We start from the raw sequence: 21,324 nt of genomic DNA, 5'->3' as shown, positions 1-21,324 counted from the left end.
TGAGTAGCAAACAAGGGCCAAGGAGAACATTTACACGGGATATGATTGCATTAAAAAAGATGTTGTCAAAACTGTTTCCATTTCTGCTACCAATTGAGATTAAGAGGTGAAAAATGCGTCAAGGTCGTGCTGCTCCTGTGTAATCAACTGATGAATTATCTTAAAAGAAATAACATTAAGCGTAAGGGTCCTTGAGCAATTAACTGGAAGAATTGTTTGCAAAGTGTGTGCAGACAGAGAATGAGCTCAGAAAGCATCAAATTACTGCCAGTGGCATCATGTTCATGGTGGTTTTACATATGATTAGATGGACGGCACAGTGGCACAACTATCAACAATAGGTCTTTGTTTAGTTAATTTGTGACCACAAGACATTAGTTGATTTAAGACATTACTTATTAGACTGTTTTATGAGTCAAGATAGATGTTCAACCTCACCACCACACAGTTTACAATGCTATGATATTTACAATAGTGCACACCACTGATCCCCATTAAACGGGTTTTGTCTATTTCTTTTCAGGCGAAACACTGCAGGTGCATAGGGAACATTTTTACATTTACAGATATCAATTTGAAACTTTTGCTGTAGTTACTGGCATGAATGTGAAAAAAATATATATTGCAAGTTTTCTGTCATTTAATGTCTTGTGACAAAATCTGAATAACGGATTGAGCTACGTTCAAATGCATGGTTTTATTATTATTGATAAATGACAAGACTTTTTCAGAGGGGATTTTGGATATCTTGTTTAGTTACTTTTTGTGGAAAAATCTGTATAAATTGAATTTTCACCTAATTTTTTGACATTCAAAACTCAATAAATCAGGCTAGGAATTAGATATTCAAAAAGCCCTCTAATTAAAATTCTTAACAATATTGTTCAGTCCAAGGAAAATTTGAAGTCTACTGAAATTACATTTTCTTATGTAAATGTATGGAGAAACATTGAATCAGTGCAATATTTAAACATGTTATTGTGAAAACTATGTATATTTTTTGTTGTCCAGGTGAAAGCTTATACTGTATGTTCCAAACCTGAAAACTGAAAAAATTGAGTTTTGCTTGTAGTGTCTCCCCTTAATTGTCATATTAGTGTGAACTGCCTTTCTCCCTCTTACTGTATATTGTGGTTGTAGACTTTGCAGGAAAAAAGGAGTATGCTTCAAAATATAAGAAATGAGTCTGGTGGAGATTATATTGCAAACTGAAAGCATGGGCACACGGGTCAGTGTACTTTTGGGTATTTGGATTTTCTTCATTGGAATGAAGCCAAAAAATGGAAAAACAAGTTGTATTTCAATTTTGGTTTGCAAATCAAAAAACGAAACATGAAAAAAACAGCCATTTTTCAACTGAATGAAACGTTGTTTTTAAAGATAAAGCTGATTTTCATGTTTGCATTGTATATTTAATAAACAAAAAACAAATTAAGACAAAAACGAAAAACAACCCAATTTTTGTTTATGTAGCCGGAAGTTGTGCGCCAAGAGCGCTAAATCTAAACGCCTCTTATATGAAGGTGCAGTTTGTGCAAAAACAACCACCTTGTGATTGTCGGCCTGCGGCTCGAAGTGTGCCGCTGTATCGGCACATTTAGGCCATTCCTTTGGTTAATTACCAAGTTACCAAGTGCGCTGCAGAGCTCACGGAGCCGCAAGTCAAAGGGTGGTTTTGATTGGGGGCCGAGTTAAAGCGAGATGTTGACCACACTGGTTTAGATTATTGACGGTTAGTCAAGAGCCTGATCTACTGAAGGACATGATCGTAGAGAGACAGTAGATGTGCGTAAAACTGATTAGATCAATCCAATAGCTATCTAAAACATATTTTTTCGTGTCTCTCCAGCACTTTTCATTAGACCTTTGCTAACTTCAGATGAAAGTGAATGTGTTCCTTCCCTTGATTTGCTAATAGGCCGTTGATGACAGAAAATCCTGCGCTCTTCGGTTCACACCAGTGCCTCACTGTGCACAAAGGAGACCCCAGGCCTCGTATAAAGATTTTTTTTATGGCCATCATTCCTATTATAGTATCAAGCTGCCAATCACAAGGCGGATGTTTTTGCACAAACTGCACACCTTCATATAAGAGACGTTTAGATTTAGCGCTCTTGGCGCACAACTTCAGGCTACATAAACGAAAACTGGGATGTTTTTTGTTTAATAAATATACAATGCAAACATGAAAATCAGCTTTATCTTTAAAAACAACGTTTCATTCAGTTGAAAAATGGCTGTTTTTTTTCATGTTTCGTTTTTTGATTTGCAAACCAAAATTGAAAAACAACTTGTTTTTCCATTTTTTATTTTCATTCCAATGAAGAAAATCCAAACACCCAAAAGTACACTGACCCACACGCTCATAAATTCACCCTTGTGAAGAAATGGAATGCATGGAACATGTTTGGACCGCAGCTAAATAATTTAAAGTCAGCCGGCTCGATTGTTTTGGTTTTGGTACTTTAATTAAATCCTTGTAGTACAACATTGCTAATGCTAATACATCAAACCAAAGCCGATCAAAGATTCAACTAAGCAAGCAATGCAGCATGGAGCAATGGGATTCTTCAATGGCTGTACAAAGGGCATTCAATATTTCTCAGGGTTATGGTCATGGTGGTATTTGCAAACACGGCCAGTTCATGTTTGCTTACACTTTTACAACTATCCCGACTCCTGCTATGTTCTTCAGCAAAGGTAACCTCTAAAAAAAGATTTTCATTTGAATGTATGTGATACTCTGCACCTCTGGGCTCACAGTACTGCAACTTAAGCAACTCTTTTCATGGCTGCTGATACGTTCCGCTCACGTCTCAGATCCAGTCATATTGAATTAGCCGTACCACTAATGCACCGCCCACTCACCACGTCTTCATGCATTTATAATCAGTGTAAGAGAGACGACGAGACACAGCAACACTTCTTAAAACAGACACTTTTCACTCATCACCTCCATAACTGCAAAGTAAACAAGCGCAGCATCTGATAATTATATTTACAAAGATGATAATATTTACCTGAAGGATTTAAATGAGGCAATTTGAAAGAAAACAAGCTGTTAAGGGTGACATTTATAAGTTTTGAACACATAAATTGATTAAAGTAAGATTAAAGAAATGTCTCAACAAAGACGTAAGCTACTATGATTTGCTCAATTGAGTTGTTGTAGACTATACCATATTTTCCGGACTATAAGCTGCTCCGGAGTATAAGTCATACCAGACAAAAAAAAATGCAAAATGAAGAAGCAAAAAACATATAAGTTGCTCTGGAGTATAAGTCGCACCAGCATTGGCAACTACCTGGGCATGGAGGCGTAACTGCACCATTGACAAGCCTCTTCCGGCAGCACGTGTTTGTGAACTCGTTCCTCTAGCTGTGGTCATCTAGCCTTTAGCTCGCGATTAGCTTTTTTGTTTCCTTCATAGCAGTAAGTAGGTTTTCCCGTTTTTTAAATCCCCGTGTTTTAAATCTTCAGTGGTGCAGGAGTAGCAAATACTGGTACACAAGCCTAGAGCGCGCTCTAGTGGCTGTCAGTGTGAAAATAACAAACATTGTGGGATTATATATTTTAATATATAAGTCGCACCTGAGTATAAGTCGCACCCCAAGCCAAGCTATGGGGGAAAAAGTGTGACTTATAGTCCGGATAATACAGTAGTTTCCAAAGACTAGGTCATATAAGCTGCGAAAGCACAGCTGGCAGTTTCACGGATGTCAAAACCTTATTAAAAGACTTCTGTTGAAAGGGGTAAACTGGTTTTCTTTGACTAAATTAGCAGTGTTATCTCAGGCTAATTAAAACATGCTAGTTCTCCTGTCATTGTAAGAACTTCAACAGCAGGAGATGACTGGGACCAGCTCATTAGGACTGGCCTGTCACGATAACAGACTGGCTGTGGAAAATTTCAAGTGCCCAATTCTGAAATCCTCATTAAAATAGCACTCTAGTTACACGAGAATGCCTTTTTTTAATGACACGGTACGGTTCTGCAAATTACGCTGGTTTCAAATATGTGTTTTGCTATATAGCATGCAGAACTACTATACTGCTACTGAGGATGCATTTTCGAACAAAATGATCTGTTTAAAGCATATATTCAAAATTGCATGTGTTTTGAGATGTGTCCTATTTCAGATTGTCTTCTGTCGTTTGAGCCTTGGTTACCGCACCTACAACTTTAGCGCAGACCTTTAGCGGGCTGAAAAGTACACAAAACGATCTGTATCTCCTGAGAGCTGCCCCTGTCTGCAGCCCTCGTCAGCTAAATGCCAAGCAGATAAATCTCAAGGACTAAGAGTTAAATGGAATTTTAATATTCTGACAAATTGAGCAGAAAGTCAAGAGAGTATTAGGCTGAGCGCTCCCATCGGTGATGACTTCATTCCCGTCTGAGCTTGCTTCATTCAGTTTTCAGCGCGGTTAAGTCAACATTTCTCAATTTCAAGCAAGTGTTTTTCTACCCATTTATTGTCATAGGCAAGAATTAGAAAATCGCTTAGACAAGTGCCGACAGCTTGGCTATGGCAGCACAATTCAGCAGAAGAGTTTTATGACAAAATCATTCTGAAAATGCGTGGACTCAAATGTGGAATATCTCTACTTCATGGGTAAAAAGTGTTTGCACACAAACGCAAATTTAATTTTGCAAAGTCAATGACAGTTCGAAGGGCACTCGATCAACATCAAAACATTTCTGTGAATTATTATCTTTTATCAAGCACAACCTTAGATTTGATGTGGACTATTTAAAATTGCATTTTGTGTGATAATAATAAACACATCCTCATCCTCAGTATTTGCCCATAGTGGACGGTGACTCATGACCTGTGCTCTCCATCTTAGATACATGTTGAATACCCCATAAAAGCTCAATCATCACATAACAAGTGAGCTATCATAGTTTCAGCACAGTTTCTAGCTTTGCCGGGGTCCGTTATTGCACAAATGGCTCAATTCATTCACCTTTGAAAGTAAAGTACCTCTTCAGCTGAAATATAAGCGCATTCAGCTCCTTCTTTTGGGGCCCCATAGTGGACGGTGACTTTGCGCCTTTACCTATTCAGCCAATAGCTACACATGACTCTGTAAAGCTTTTGTCACAGTATTGTTGTATGCTGCTACGATAAGACTTAAAATAGAAACTGCTACAGAAAAACGCAGATACTCATCTAAACAACACATAGACTGAAGATAAACAAGAATTCACAGCACCCAGTTAAAAAAATGCAACAGATTTGTTACACAAGAACAGTAATCCAGCTACAGCAGTGAAGCCTGGCCTTACCTTCAGTGTCTTGTCCCAGGCATGTTGACAGCAGCAGCGCATAGAGGACTCCCGCTCCAATTATTCGCTGCCATTTGACCCGGCCCCGAGACTGTGGCCCCATTAAGTGCATTCGGACCATCTTCAGCACCGCGCCTCACAGAGCACCCAGCTGCACAAAACAGGGGGAGCACAGGTTAATCACAAGTCTTTGTTTTTGACTGCCACAGATGTAGCAACCTCCGAGCCTCTGACAGTGCTTTCTGTCTTTCGCCAAACTTTGGAAGTACACATTAGTCATACACTTGAAGGTGTGGTATGACAGGACCACCGGATGTCATTTTGAGTCATATACGCTTCTCCACCGGCTAAAACCCACATGAACTATGACCTTTGGCCACCATTTGCCTTATTAATCCAGTAAATGAAGACACAGGGAATTCCCAGCGCTGTTGAAGCTCAACCTCTGACAGAGGCTCATCATGCAACGAGTCGCATCTGAACACAAAGAAGTCACATGAGAACAGCGGACACAGCACAACTTTAAAGGGACTATACAGAGTTTAAAAATGGTAAAACTATCTAATTTCCTCCCCCTAAATGTTCCAACAATGTCCTAAGGTGTAGAATGAGCCCAGACCTGTTCACCACAACTGCCTTTCAAAACCTGTCACTCAAAAAGGTGTCCCCTCGGGTCCGAACTGCCGTCATGCATGAACTTAATATAGAAAGTGCAGTTACACGAATGACCTGAGGTGGCAGTAGTGAGTATAAAAACTTGCATCTAGCCCCTTTAAACAATGTTTGAACTTTTGAACTTTGCTTCAAGAGCATGCAGTGTCTCCACACTTCCATCAGTGAAGTAACTTTAAATAACTCATGGACACTTTTCCTACAAGAATTCCTCATTTAATAAAGAATTAAATAAGTTTAATCTCATCTTTCGCCAAACTGTAATTTGCAGGACATTTCTCATGGTCATGTGTTTTATGTTTGATGTACTTGATGTGAACTGTTTGTTTACTGTGTAACTTCTAATATATCACTGCAATGATCTTATCTTATATAGTTGCTGTGTATATGTATATATATATATATATATATATAATTATATATATATATATATATATATATATATATATATATATATATATATATATATATATATATATATATATATATATATATATATATATATATATATATATATATATATATATATATATATATATATATATATGACTCAGTGCTATAATTAAACATGCTATTGTGAAGATGAAGTGTTCCTTTTGTTTCCAGGTGAAAGTTTATATGTTAAGAGACCAGTTTGGTCCAAAACCAGAACACTGAAAACAAGTTTTGTCTACAGTGTCTCTCTTTCATTTTGAGAACTTGAAACATGATTAAATGCGATAGGCCTATGGTTTGTCCACTAACACATTTCTGTACTTTTCTGCAATGAATCTGCATGTTGCATCAGGGTGGATTACAGGATTTCCTATCCAGTTTACACCGGCAACCTATAGGATCTTCCTATCCACAGGCTACACAGGTTGCAAAGTATCATTCTCAACCAAATCACTGGGTTGTTCTGTCAGTCAAACAATGTGTTGCCACATATAACACCAAAATAAACGGAACTACCAGCGAGACTCGTGCTCAACATCTTGAAGGTCTGGTGGTTTGCTCTGCGTGTTCCCAGTATTCTCCAAGCACAATAGACTTTCAGTCCTCCACTTATAAGTCCTGACTTAAACCACTTCACCCACTGATCTTGAAAGATTGCCCCCACATCACTATAGAATGGGCCAAATGCAGAGGAGAATAAAGTATATCTTAACCCCAACAACACACTTAAGTCTAGTTTATGAATGAACACAGTTTACATTGGTGGGTTCAAGGAAAGAGGTCATCTTTATTCCTAGATTCTGCTAACTTGTTTTTCAGATATATACAGTAGTACACATGCCTGTGCTCTCTGAACAGCTGACATGTACTATTTACTCTGGTCTTGTGTGTAACGGCGCTTCTTTGATCAGTCTCTCCGTGGCCCGCTTCAAAGCCTCCCCGCCTTTCATGAGAATTGCGACAGTTGACAATACCAGCGATTCGAACACAACACAACGAACATCTCCACAAACAAGACGGGGGGACACCTGCGGATTGTGCAGCGTTAAATTTTTGATTCGAACAGGGGGGTTGGGGCGGATTCAAGCTTTTGTGCGCGAGAGTGTGCGTCCCTTACTCCTGGATTAATTACGTATTAAAGAGGGGAGAGGCGATGGGGAGAGAGATTCTTTTGAAGTTCTCCAGACATTTGGGTACAGGGCTCCTGCTCAAATTAGATGTGATTGCTTCCTGACTCGAACTGCACCTCACGTCAATATTAAAGATGCTCCAAAAGTTTGTCGGATTGACCTTCATGCTGCAGAAAGATGTATCGTTGAATTTGAAATGTGTGAAATCCTAGTTTATTGAAGTGGGGTTGAATGAGGTTCTTGTCCTTAATAACTTCTCGGAGCAGGCCAGAGAGAGAGAGAAACTTAAATTATCGTGTTTAATAAGTCAAATATCGTATTCCTTTTGTTATAATCTTGACACTGACATGAACCCTGCTACTGTAGTTTGAGTTTAATACAACATAAAAGAGGTGTCAAGATTATAATACTTCAAGTAGCTTATCATTTATTATTTCTTTTTCATTAAACTTAATTTACTTTGCAAAGTATGCCTTGTAATACTGCTTTTTTCTCTCTTTTTTTCGTCTTGAATCATCCCTGCCAAAGATTTAGCCTGATTGTTTTAAGCCCTCATGTGTCAAACACTGCCAAATGTATTGTCCAGACAACAGGCCCCACATTTTCAATCACTTCTTTAGTTACGAATGGATCACAGTGTCACGCAGTAAACAATGTTTCTGTTTTGAAATTGATCCCCCTGAAACCACATAAATCTATCATAGGCAAAGGAATAATTCAGCACCACAGCTTGAACCCTTCTAAGAAATCTTGAATTCCTGAAATTGGTCAAGCAGTGTGAGAGAGACAGGGGGAGAAGAGCAGACAGCAGCAGGACTGGAGGACAGCAGGATGAGAGCAGAGGAGGCAGGAGTTGTGTCCTGTAGTAACTATAGCCATGGCTTATTAGGAACAAATGAAACAAAGGTGCACACACAGAGAAGGAACATTCAGCACTACAAAACGTGTGCATTAAGAGCTCCAGTCTGATATGAAGGACAACAAAAACAGCTCTATTAAAGGGGATGTGTGGAGCCCTGAGATTGGTCACAAATACAGAGAAAAGTCAATAGCAGTCAGCCATTATCTGTGAATTCGTTCCAGGGCTGCATTTGGTCACCAGACCCGAGCTTGGACACTAAGGCTCGGCTTCAAACAACTGACTTTTTTGCTTCGAAACGCGTTAATGGGATGATTGGGGGGTCTTTCATCTCCCCCTGGTGTCTCTGGCCAGAAAAACACAATTGCAACTTTCCCTGCACTGGGTCGGTGGCGCAATACGCAAACAGGCTAACAGGCAAAGCTAACTGCAGGTTAGCACCACTTATACAGTATTTACAGCCGAGTTTGAGTGAAAACAAAATTCTCCATTGTGTAACTGGATGTACAATATCTCTCTCTCCCTTTGTATTTTCTGTCAGCGTAGTATTTACTCTCATGGACAATTAATGAGTAAAAAAAGGTAACATGCTACGACTCCTGCAGTGGCGCTTATGGCCTCTAGGGGCATGAGTTACTTAGTTCTGCTTTAAGTCAAAGGGATGCAACATTTCTTCTGGGTCAAAATAATGAGTTTCATTTTAGTGCCAACTCTCCACTGTGGGCATATTATCCAGTTTATGCATTCTGTATTAATCCACTAAAGATGATTTCTTTATGCAGGGAAATGAGGACAAGGTGGGCAGCCATCATTTGTTCCCGCTCCACAGCTGGTGCACAGTGGTCAAGTTCCTTGGTCAAGGACAAAACATACCCCTAAATATCCCGCTCACGGCTCCCAAATACTCCCTAGTGGGTAGTATTTCAAAATGATTACAAAGCAGTGTTTAAAATACTTCATTTCAGTGGCGTTTTACATAAATCTGCCACCGCCCGCTGCGTGATACGTCTTGTACAAATCAATTAGAGGTTTGTGGGGTAAGCAAGTGCATGAATCTTGATTTTCCTACGGTCTTAGGAGGGCCATTTCGGTGATTATATTGAAAATCTGTAGCAAAACAGCTTATCTAATATGGGACTCAAATCACCCTCGCTTATTCTGTTCAAAAACAACACTAAGTGCTTTCCGCGATGCAAACGCCGCCACCTGTTAATTAAAACTGATCCGTCAATGTCCCCATGGCAGACATCACAGTGACTGCAGGATTACAAACGCCCCATCTACTCAGTGATGTTGAACCGAAATGCCCAGAGGAAAAGTCCACCAATCACCAAGGTTCGAACCGAATAGATCTTTTTGAAGGACACACGCTGAGAGGCCCATAGTGGCACCGAGCAGCTCGTATAACTGACAATAATTGAGTTTTGCACATTCATCTTTGGTGTCTGAAATGCCGTGCCGGTGTTCAGTGGTGCTATCAGGGAGGAGAGCGGGAAAGGGGAAAGAGAAGTTTCCTAGCTTGACTCCGGCACACAGGCAAATGGTGATTTTTATCCAATCGGACAAATAGAGGTTCACCTTGAGCTCGAGACTTTTGGCGGTTTCAGGCCATTATCAGAACATTTGCTTCTCCACTTTTACAGAGTGCCTTTCAGCAGCATGTCTTTGGTGCCCAAAGTAGACTTTTGTGACCAGAAAAATGGTTCTGAATGAACTTTGATTGTAGGTACTTATATTGTAAAAGTATCTGGAGTATTGTTAGTTCTTTATGTAACTTTCTTACTATGAGTTTGATCAGAATTCTCCAGAGTGAAATGAAAAAGTCTGCTGCTTTGTATTTGCCAAAGATCAGTAGTTTACAAAGGTCCCGCAGGGGTCTGTCTTGGGTCCATACCTGCACCAGATGAAACTAGATTTGTATTTTCGCTAACTTTACACATAAGTGAACCAAACTTTGCAGTGTCAGGGTCCTGTCACTGTGGACCACATTTGTCAGATGGCCCAACTGCACAAGCTGAATGCTTTGGAATAACTTTAATTATGCAAAGTTCTGTTAGATGCTCTGAGCTGTTCACCAGCGTTGTGCTCACACCTTCTTTATAGTGGGCACTCGAAGAACATTTTCACGGTACAGAGGTTTGTTGGGGGAAATACATGCTTAAAAATGTGAATGGACTTGCCTGGAGAGCTTTGAGTGCAACCTATTACACTTTTTCCCTCATGAATATTTAAACTTGATTTGCTATTCGCGCAAAAACTTCGACTTTATCCTGAAGGCACAACTCTTTACAGTACATACACAAACATGGCGTATTATGAAAACCTGTCCACTCTTAGTGATCATAACATTAGTCACAACAGCTGTATTTAGCTTTTATTTTATTTGTTTATTGACAGGATAGTGCATGTAGGTTGGGGTCAATCATCCCTCAAAATTTGGCCAATGCAATACTAAAGTTACTGTCCATTTTTCCACTCATTTTTACGAACTTAAAGCAGAACTAAGTAACTCATGCCCCTAGAGGCCATAAGCGCCACTGCAGGTGTCGTAGCATGTTACGGTTCTTTACTCATTAATTGTCCGTGAGAGTAAATACTACGCTGACAGAAAAGACAAAGGGAAAGAGGGATATTGTACATCCAATTACACAATGGAGACAATATTTTTAACTCAAACTTGGCTGTACAGTTTAAGTGGCGCTAGCCCACAGTTAGCTTTGCCCATTAGCCTGTTAGCTTCTTCTTCGTGATTCCATTAGTGTGTATTGCAAAGTTGCAATTGTAGTTTTCTGGCCAGAGACACCGGGGGAGATGAAAGACCCCCCCAATCATCCCATCAACAAAAGGATTTATTAAAGGTAAACAAGTTACTTACTTCTTCTTTTACAAAAACAAATCAACGATGTAAATGTATTTTGTTCGGGTAAAAAATAAATTACACATTTTCATTGCAGCCTAGTACTCAGTCTCAAGTGAAACTTCATTCGCTTGCTCTCAATCATCGTTGCGCTGTGTTTGAACCTTGATACAAGTTTATATCTGTGGTACATTTCATGCATTGCTTCATTGCCAATGATGCAGAAAGGAACATCTATACAAGCCTGAGTCTACCTTTCAAGAACTTTTTTCGATCAGCAACATAATAACTATGACTACTTCCCTTTTCTTCAAAATGTGATAATGTTATACTTTTGAAATGTACTGCTGCCAGAGCTGATGAAACGCTTCTGCCCATTACTCTGTGTATTTTCAATCGATTATCATTTCATGTTACGAGTCAGTTCAGACCTCAGTAACTCGTCTCTCTGATGAAACCTGCGCTCACTTGCACTTGCACAATAGTAGGCCATGCTGTAAGCTTGGGTAACAGTGGAGTGATGATGGGAGTGTATCGGGGCTGAAGGCACTTCTGCTCTGCTTGAACTTCAAAAAACGTGTGTATTCCTCCCGAGACAAGAGAAAACACGAGCGACGCCGGTGCCGAAAAAGCGCGCACAAAGGCGATGGAGTGGGAGGAGGAGGATGAGAGCGACAACGGTGATGGCGGGGGAACAAAAAAATAAAAAGAGAGAGCGAAACACCGGGAGTGATGGGGCCCCGAGTTTAAAATAAGAGAAACAACAACAGATTATAGTGCGACGGTAGGGGAAGAGGGAGATGGAAGGTTTCGTCCCAAAACATGTAGGAGACGCTGTCGAGATTGTGCACTTTAACAGGCGTCAACCGGCTCGCATTGATGTGCAGTGATCACTCAGAAGGAGGAGGCAATGCACAGAAAACAACATCAAGTAAATGCGAATAGCGGCGTATGATGAGCAAGCAAGACTCCGAGTGCTGATGCTGCACTGCTTTGAAAGGGCGCGCACGCTAACAACGACGCTGCCTGATCCAAATAAATAAAAGGGAACCATTTAGTTTTTGTTTTGTTTTTAATCCCTATTGAAAGGCATTAAAGTCTTCTTGCAATGAGGACAATTATGTATGCAGCACCCAGACCCAAACTATAAATCAAACGGAACTTCACAAATGATTTAGCTCCTTTCTGAGGTTGGAGTCGGAGTATCACTGCTCTTTATTTGCCACTGATGAAGAAGAGGAAGATATATTGTTGTGTAAATATCTTTTGTGTCCTGTTTGTTTTTTGCTTTGTTTTTGTATTAATATCTTTCTTTTTTTTTTCAATTAACCCACTGATCTCAACCAGTTATAGGGCAATGGACTATTTTTCACAATTCCCGCACACTTTACATATGGCCTCCCTGCTGCACATCAGTAAGGTAAAGAAGCATGTACTCCTCACTAGGGCTGAAACAGCTAATAGATTAATCGACGACTAATCGATTATTGGCGATTAATCGTTTTCTGGTTCACACAGACTCAAATAGAGCAAACATTTTTTTTGATGAAAACCTGCTTTGTTTTTAAAGTTAGGGTCTGTAGTGTTTTGTACATTGGAAATGTCATGAATATCTGTCTGTGTCTCATCCAATCAGAAGCAGAATTGGTGCAAAGAGCCTCCACCAAACATTTATTTTCATGTCCTCAAGCAGCACCATTTTAGCTTTATGTAATAGAGAAATTTGACGAGCAATTAATTGATTAATCGTAAAAATAAATAATAGATTAATCAAGTACAAAATAAGCATTAGTTGCAGCCCTACTCCTCACTCAATCAATGTATATTCCCTTTAACATTAAATTATTTGGTAACACTTTATTTTAGCACTCACTTATTAACAGCTAATTAAGTGCTAATTAGTGTACTAATTGATGGTTAATTAGCTCTTAGTTAGTGTTTATAAACCACTTATTAGTCCTTATTTTGCATGACCTTATTCAACATCTAACTAACTTCTAACTAACACTTTCCCATTTATTAAATCTTAATTACTATTTATTAGAAGGTTATTGGACATTAATGAATAGTGTTAATACGCTTCTGGTTATACAGGCCTTATTAGGTGTTAATACTGCACAAACAGTTGTTACCTGTTTATAACCTCTCGATAAACAGGGACAAATCCTAAGCAAGAAAACAAATCACACGCTGTCTAATTTATAACCAATTAGCTGTTAATTATTTATAACTAAGAATATGTTCCCCATTCTGAAGTGATGTTTTTATAATAACTAATTAACTATTAGTTCAACACCAATTAAACCCAAATAGGTCTCTATTCTGAAGTAGACTTCTCTTCATACCTAATAAATGCAAAAAATTAAAAACAAACACATTTTTACCAATTAATTACATAAAACACAATCAGAACAAACTATTTTCATAATTTATTTGTATAAACAACAGTATTGTCATTTAAAATGAATGCAATTACTTTGCCTATCCACATGAAACAAAAACTGTAAGAAACGTCTTCTCGGTCAGCACATATGCATAAATGCTGTCTAGTTGTCCAAAAAAGCTGACAATCTTCAAATGTATGCTTGATGTAATGCAACCACTACAGTAAATCAGTAAGGATTATAGTAACCGACAAACACAAATACAATTGTTTCTTGAAAATGAGAAACAATGTTTAACAATGTAAAATGGACTCATTTACAAAACATGCCAAATAGTTTTCATATTGATCTAGTTAGACTGGAAATGCCTTTCTAATGTCATGCATAAGCATCCCAAGTGGACCACTTTTGTGAAGGTTCCCACGCCAATATGTCCACTCAATCACATCTAAATGGTCTTTCAGCATAGTTTCAGTGCGATTACCTCTAAGTCTCCAGATTGTGGATTTGCAGACCCCCCAAAGTCTTTCCAAATTCTGTGTATGTGCGCCTGTTCGTGGATCAACAAAGTTCTCTTTATGGTTGACAGTGGTGTGAGTGAATCCTTCATCACGGAGAGTGCGGTAAGCCCTCCAGCCATCAGAAATTATAGAGCTTCCACGCCGAACGTGTCTCTTTATTTGAGGTAGAAGATGGTCAGTTGAGCGGCGGGAGACAATCTTCAGAATTGGTCTTCTTCTTTCTTCTTTGATTCCAAGTATTCCAAATACCCAGGAATTTCGGCAACTTGCCCGACCTCTGTTGTACTGCAATCCACAGAAGAAAAATAAGGAAGTGATTGACAAGATTTAATCAAATAAAATGTAAAAAATATTTGTTCAACAGGTCACTCATCAATACACAGGTATATTATGCAGTATTGCATCCCTACATCCCATTTGTCTGAGATACAACCTCTAGTACAATTGAGAGCTTTATTACAAATGCATTTCTAGGGGTCATTGAAATGTATACAAGCAGTGAAACTTGCTTATTTCAGTAGCCTGTAATTGGGTTTACAAACCTTTCTTTTATGCCCAAATTTGCTTTCATCAATGAGCACAATTTCTCTTCTCCTTCCTACAATCTGTTTTCCTCTTCTTCTCATCCTTTGCATGGCAGATTTACAAACTTTGTGCAGTACATGGGCAAGTTTGGTCAGACTTGCAGAGCTGCCAGTAATCCCTTCCTGCAGCATGTCCACTTGTCGAAGGCCTTGTGCAAATCTGTAAAATATATGTAAGTGGTTAAATAATAATAAAAAATAAAAAAAAACATACATAAATAAATTGAACTTTTTACATGCCTCGTGTTGGGCTAGGCACACCAATGCTCCATCATGTGAACTCAATTAACAATAATTATAATAATTTGATCACTTCATGATACAAGGGACATTAAATGGCCAATTATGTTTCCTCGTCCCCCTGCCTTTAACATTGTTTGGAGTTTATTGGGAGTCTTTAGATAGCAAACAGTTGGTCTTAACTAGGGTTGAGCTGAATGATAGAATAACCAGAGTAATCTCTACATCAGGTCTCAGTCTCAGTCCCAGACTGAACAGTGACAAAGGTTGCTTTTTGACAAATGTTGCCCTTGATAACAATTTGGGACGTTGTTTTGGCTGGAAGTCCTTTCAGCTGGCCAATATTAGGCACCTGGATTACACCAGCCTTGACGTCACCATAGACAGGGATTTAAAATTGATAAACAGATCAATGGCGTTTTAAAATCGGGTTTTTATCATCTTCGTCTTTTATAGTGATGTGTCGGTCGCGAATGATCAGGCTCTTTTGAACAAGTCTTTACAGTGAACGATATGAACGGGTTCGCGGAGGTGAACGGCTTTTTTTTTTCCTCTTCGGAGGAGAGGCATCACTTTAGTTGTGCATGCATATTTTGCAAAATAAAAGTCACTGCTGGAGTGGGGCAGACGTCTGGACCAAAAAACGGGAACATATCACACCAATCCTTGCGTATTCTCACTGGCTATCTGTTAATTTTAGAATTGATTTTAAAAATGTTTGTTTTCAAAGCTTTGAATGGACTGGCCCCTCACTATATCACAGACCTCATCCAAATTTACCGCCCTGCACGCGCTTTGAGGTCTGAGGGCCATCTCCAGCTCGTGGTTTCGAAAACGAACCGTAAACCAGACGTTGTCGGCCCTAAGGTGTGGAACGCTCTGCCCCTCCACATCCGAACAGCCCCCACCGCGGAGTGTTTAAATCCCGTCTTAAAGGAATAGGCCACCGTTTTTACATACTGAGATATGTTCTTAGCTCACTTTAGTCGAGTTAATATATCCCCGTCTGGTCTTTGTCCGTGCGCTCTGTCACGCAAACGGAGCACATACGCAGCCTCTCCCACATGTCATATAGCTCCAAAAAAGCTCACGATAGAAGCTACCAAGCTCTTCCACGTGTTCACTATTTAAATAAAGTTACGTGAAGTGTTTTCATGCGAAGTATATTTACACAGAAATGTAACGTGTCGATTTTATAAGCAGATAAAAAGGGGGACTATATTGTGAGGCGTAATGATACGAGGAGTAAAACGTCCGCGCAGTAACTCCTAAAGGTTATTGACGGAAGTGAGCGGGGGAAGTCTTTAGGAGTTACTGCGCGGACGCTGTGCTCCTCGTATCATTACGCCTCACAATATAGTCCCCCTTTTTATTTGCTTATAAAATCGACATGCTACATTTCTGTGTAAATATACTTCGCATGAAAACACTTCACGTAACTTTATTTAAATAGGGAACACGTGGAAGAGCTTGGTAGCTTCTATCGTGAGCTTTTTTGGAGCTATATGACATGTGGGAGAGGCTGCGTATGTGCTCCGTTTGCGTGACAGAGCGCACGGACAAAGACCAGACGGGGATATATTAACACGTCTAAAGTTAGGTAAGAGCACATCTCAGTATGTAAAAACGGTGGCCTATTCCTTTAAGACTCACTTTTATTATCTGGCTTTTAGCACTGCATAAGTTGTGTGGTCCCCTGTGTCTTATTTATTTATTTAATTGTCTATGGTAAATGGTTTCAATTTATTTAGCGGTTTTATGTCTGTATTCTCAAAATTTACCTGTAAATGAAATGCATCCAAGTTGAAAGTTGGACATGTGATCCGTGAAATATGGAGCCACATCTGATGGACCTGGAGATGGACTTGCCTCTGTGACAAATGTCTCTGCACAACCTAAAAAATGAAAACCAGTTAAGTACTTACTACTTAGAAAAATACAAAAAAAGAAAAATACAATACACTTTTCTTTTACCAAAATGATAAACTATTCCATCAGGCTAAACCACTGTGCCCCACATTCCCCATTGTGCACTGCAACCAAACATAATCGTATCCTTTTTCTACCTCTAAAGGTGTCTTTTATAACACAAATGATCGCCTGGTGTACTGGTATTTTTTTTAATTTTTTTTTACTTTGTGCCATGACACATTACCAGTGATAGCATTTGGGCGACAGCATGTTAGCACTAAAGCTAATGCTAATATTTCGTTTTCACAAGCAGTAGCTTATTTTTATCTGGACTAGCATGAGAATGTGCATTTTACTATTCACCCATACCAACTGACTGTACCATACTTTAGACCAATACTCACCATGCAGCCTCTTTTTTTCCATATGGTGGTTTAAACTTCATAGCATGAAAGCACGATGGACATTTCATTGACCTTCCAAGTAGCCCAAGCTTCATTAACCACCTGCTAAATTTCAAATTTTCTTCTGGGCGGTTCTTAAAAGTTATTTTTCTCCAAAAGTTAATATTGGGCATCTTTTGTAAAAGTTACGCGCTGCCTCGACTCCACTGTGCTCGTTTAGCTGCTGCTGTTGTTTTTTTTTTTTCTCTTGATGCGGCCTGCTCTTTCTCTCTCCCGCACCAGCTGCCGGTGCTGATTGACATGTAAATCAGCCAATCGATGCCCATCTTACAGTAAGTAGAAAATATAAGACACTGTTTGAGTACAATTTAGTTAATATATTTTTTCAGTAAACTTTATACCCTTTGTTTCCCATTATCAAGAAACAATTAAAATTGTGTCTTTATATTTATTGATTTATCATACAGCCAATCAGTTTAACGCATAGGTACCCGCCTTCTTGAGCGCGATTATCACCCGCACAAACCTAGCTAGCTTCATTCGGCCCATACGTAGCTGAGCAAGTATAAAGCAAAGAGTTGTGCGAAGAATTACAAAAGTCGAAAAATGGTAAGTTAATCTTTGGTACTAATTATCTTGACACTGTATATGTGGTATTTTTTGTTGTACTAAGCCCAAATCTACATGTAGTTTATAAATAACCTGACAGTGGTTCTGGACTGCAAATTAGCTTAGCTTGCTAAATTAAATCGTGGTACTTTGAAACAAAAACAAGACTTGTAAACTGGGACATTGGAAATTTCGGACTAATTTCTAGTATGAAATTAAAGTTGTTGCTGAACAAAATGGATTTGAAGGAAAAATATCAGCATAATCTACAATTACACGAAGTCCTCTGTAACCATTTTTACTGTTTACAGCCTAAAGCTAAAAAGAAGCAGCAGAGCGCCCCCATGGAGCCACCAGTGTCACCCCTGAACTTGACCCAACATGTGCCAGAAGGTAATATTTGTATTATAATTTATTTTTGTAGTGTGTAAATATTTTAGTTGTGACTTTTCATTATTGTTTTACCATTTATCCTACAGATCGAGAAAGCTTGCCAAGCTGCAGCAGCCAAACTGGAAGTGTGGAATCAGGTTTTACCTATACTATAGTTGATACATTTAATGGTTGAACTGAACTAATTAGTTTATGCTAATGTTTGTAATACACAGTGTTATCTACTTGTAACAATGATAGCACCAGACATTTGATATGGCTCGTAAAGCCATGGCATATGCTCATGACTTAAAACAGACCTACAATGAGCAAACCCATGTATTGTTTTGATGAACACCAATATCATATACACACATCTTTTGTGCAGTATATCTTGTGATTGTAATAATACATGTTACCACAAATGTCAGCAAGTAGTAAAAAAGTTACAGTACTTTGGCTTATAATACCTCGACAGGTAGAGGTAGTTACATTTGTGACCAAAGTCATTCTGTGTCTCATTATTGGTTCTCTATGTTGCAGTTCAACATTAATGCATATTGAAACAAACACAAGTAACATTCAGTTAAGTGTATATATATATTTATTGTTTTTTGTTTTGTACTTTTATTCAGTTTCCAAAATTTCTTTTCTGGAGGCCAAAATTGAGTGGCAAGGGAAAATGATTAAAGATCTCGAGGAAGAGCGGGATTTTCTTCGGCAACAATTAATGGGAGAAAACAAGACCAAACGTAAGAAGCAGGCAGCATCTAATGCATAAAATGTTTATGGTAATTTGCATGATATTAATCTTTCTCCTGACTACAGCTCAACGCAAAGCTACAATCAAAAAAGAAAAGAATTACCTGTCGGACACCGATGTCTCCTCTTCACCAAACATAAGCGAGACTGACAGCGATGGTGCAATCACGAAGAAGAAAAAAATCAAACAGTCTGATGATTCAGATGATGTAGCAGTGCTGGGGCGAAGTCACATGAGAGGTACAGAGTGAATTGTGATGTTTATTTGAACAATATATTACACAAAAGCTCAAATATTTTGAAAACATAATATGTCGAGTACCCTATGCCAATTTTATTTCAAATGTATTTAGTTGGTAATACAGGAGTGATGCTACCTACGGATAAATGTAAATGTTATATTTTAAGAAACAGATTGTAATGGGTTGGGTCTTGCATTTATTTAAAGAGGGGGTATTATGCTTTTTTCAGCCACATAGCACCAGTCTGTATCACACTACAATGATGACGAAACCTTCTGTTGGTCTGTCAATGCAGTAAATTAGAATAACTGCCTTGTATAAAATTGCTCTTTCAAAATGGCGTAGCAAATGACTTGAAATAGGCCTCTGTCTCTTTAAGAACCTCTGACCCTTTCCGACACGCCCCCTCCACACGCTGTCTGTGGCATCACAACAACACTGCGCTCGTTGTCTGTGTACAGTATTGAAACTACGATCGGTGCATTTTAATTTTTATTGTTGGAAAGGACCTACTGTTTATCACTTTGTGAACAATGGCCACACAGGATATTATTTGGAAACGAACCTTCCACACCGGACGCTTGGAAGGGGCTCTTGCCTGAAAAATAACTGCTGTTTGGAGGCTATCTCTTTGCATCTGCCATGCCCTATGGATCTCTAACTATACCCCCATGGACGACACCAGGATCTGCAGGAGCCCATACGATTCAAAGACGGACATTATCTGTGCAGGTGGACAATGGTTTTTCGAGGTTACCCGTTAGCTTGTTATAATCGACTACAGCTCATTGTTGATGAAAAGTCTGTAATAAACCACAAATGTGTAAAGCCAGGCTCATTGTGTGATCATCGTAAAGGCTGCTTCGAGTAGTTGCCGGCTTTATTGACGTTATTTGTGCATAATATGCTGCCTGTTTTCAATGAATGTTGTGAAGGTGAAGGTTGTTAGCTTGTCGCGGCTAATAGTGCCTTAGCTCCGGGAGAAAACCACTCGGCTACGACTCACTGTAGATGAAATGTGAGCAATAAACTACGAAATCAACAAGCCAGGCTCCGTGTGTCATCATCATAAAGGCTGCTTCAAGCAGTTGCCTGTTTTAGTGACGTTTTCAATGCATAATATGCTGCTTGTATTCAGTGAATTTTCCCGTTAGCTTATCGCGGCTAGCTTGTTAGCTCCGGGAGAAAACCACTCGGCTACGACTCACTGTAGATGAAATGTGAGCAATAAACTACACAATCAACAAGCCAGGCTCCGTGTGTCATCATCATAAAGGCTGCTTCAAGCAGTTGCCTGTTTTAGTGACGTTTTCAATGCATAATATGCTTGTATTCAGTGAATTTTCCCGTTAGCTTATCGCGGCTAGCTTGTTAGCTCCGGGAGAAAGCCACTCGGCTATGACCCATTGTAGATGAAATGTGAGCAATAAACTTCCAAATCAACAAGCCAGGCTCCGTGTGTGATCATTGTTAAACGGTTCTTTATGTGTGTGGTGGTTTTATTGACTTTATTTGTGCATATTTCTCGTTTTCACGTGATGACTCGAGGTTTAGCTTAGCATTAGCTTTCTCCGGAGGCTCTGTGCATCATCAAGGCCCAGCGCAGAACCAGACACTGAAATAAGTGTTCTTGTCACCGGTTTTAATCCTGGGTGTTTCGGTAACAGAAACACTGATGTGTGTCTTTGTAAAAGTCTGCTGTGGCTCCGGTTCACAACACATGGAGCTAATCCTCCATTATGACTCTGTTTACATCTTAGGGCTAGACACTGCGGGGAGGGGGTTCTGCTGAGGAGCAGTGGTTGGTTACTCGGCTGGTGACGAAAGGTCGGAGGCGTATCCTGGAGGTCGAGGGCGTTTCCTGAAGGAATCAGGCGTTTTATCCCTAAAATGGCCGCCATCAGAGTTTCTACAGATTACTCGAAAATACGTGAATGTGCCAAGGCAACACTTCAGGCATGGTTTTAATGAGGGAATGACTTAATAACATGATGTAAAGCTTGAAAAAGTCGATTTTGCATAATAGGCCCCCTTTAATATTATTAAACAGA

General features: G+C 39.3%; 1 protein-coding gene and 2 long non-coding RNA genes across 3 annotated transcripts in view; 1 reads left to right on the top strand and 2 right to left on the bottom strand.

The window, feature by feature from the left end:
- Window positions 1–21,324, bottom strand: part of LOC306978896 (protocadherin-15-like) — a 227,941-nt gene that overhangs the window by 175,491 nt on the left and 31,126 nt on the right. Inside the window, exon 2 of the mRNA XM_079577603.1 lies at window positions 5,292–5,442. Within this exon, the coding sequence (XP_079433729.1) occupies window positions 5,292–5,412 (121 nt within the window). The 5' untranslated portion in view covers window positions 5,413–5,442. The remainder of the gene's footprint in view (window positions 1–5,291; window positions 5,443–21,324) is intronic.
- LOC306978960 lies at window positions 14,051–17,385 on the bottom strand. The gene is made up of 4 exons (XR_013793931.1): window positions 17,289–17,385; window positions 16,755–16,868; window positions 14,692–14,893; window positions 14,051–14,434 (listed from the first exon to the last, which is right to left on the bottom strand). It is a non-coding gene; the product is annotated as an uncharacterized lncRNA (long non-coding RNA).
- LOC306978863 lies at window positions 18,177–19,237 on the top strand. The gene is made up of 4 exons (XR_013793929.1): window positions 18,177–18,290; window positions 18,377–18,427; window positions 18,905–19,021; window positions 19,098–19,237. It is a non-coding gene; the product is annotated as an uncharacterized lncRNA (long non-coding RNA).

The sequence above is a fragment of the Gobius niger genome (genome assembly GCF_951799975.1).
Source record: "Gobius niger genome assembly, chromosome: 19".
In the NCBI taxonomy this organism is placed as follows: Eukaryota; Metazoa; Chordata; class Actinopteri; order Gobiiformes; family Gobiidae; genus Gobius; species Gobius niger.
Note: the sequence above shows the minus strand (reverse complement) of the source record. Positions and strands in the feature narration are given on the sequence as shown.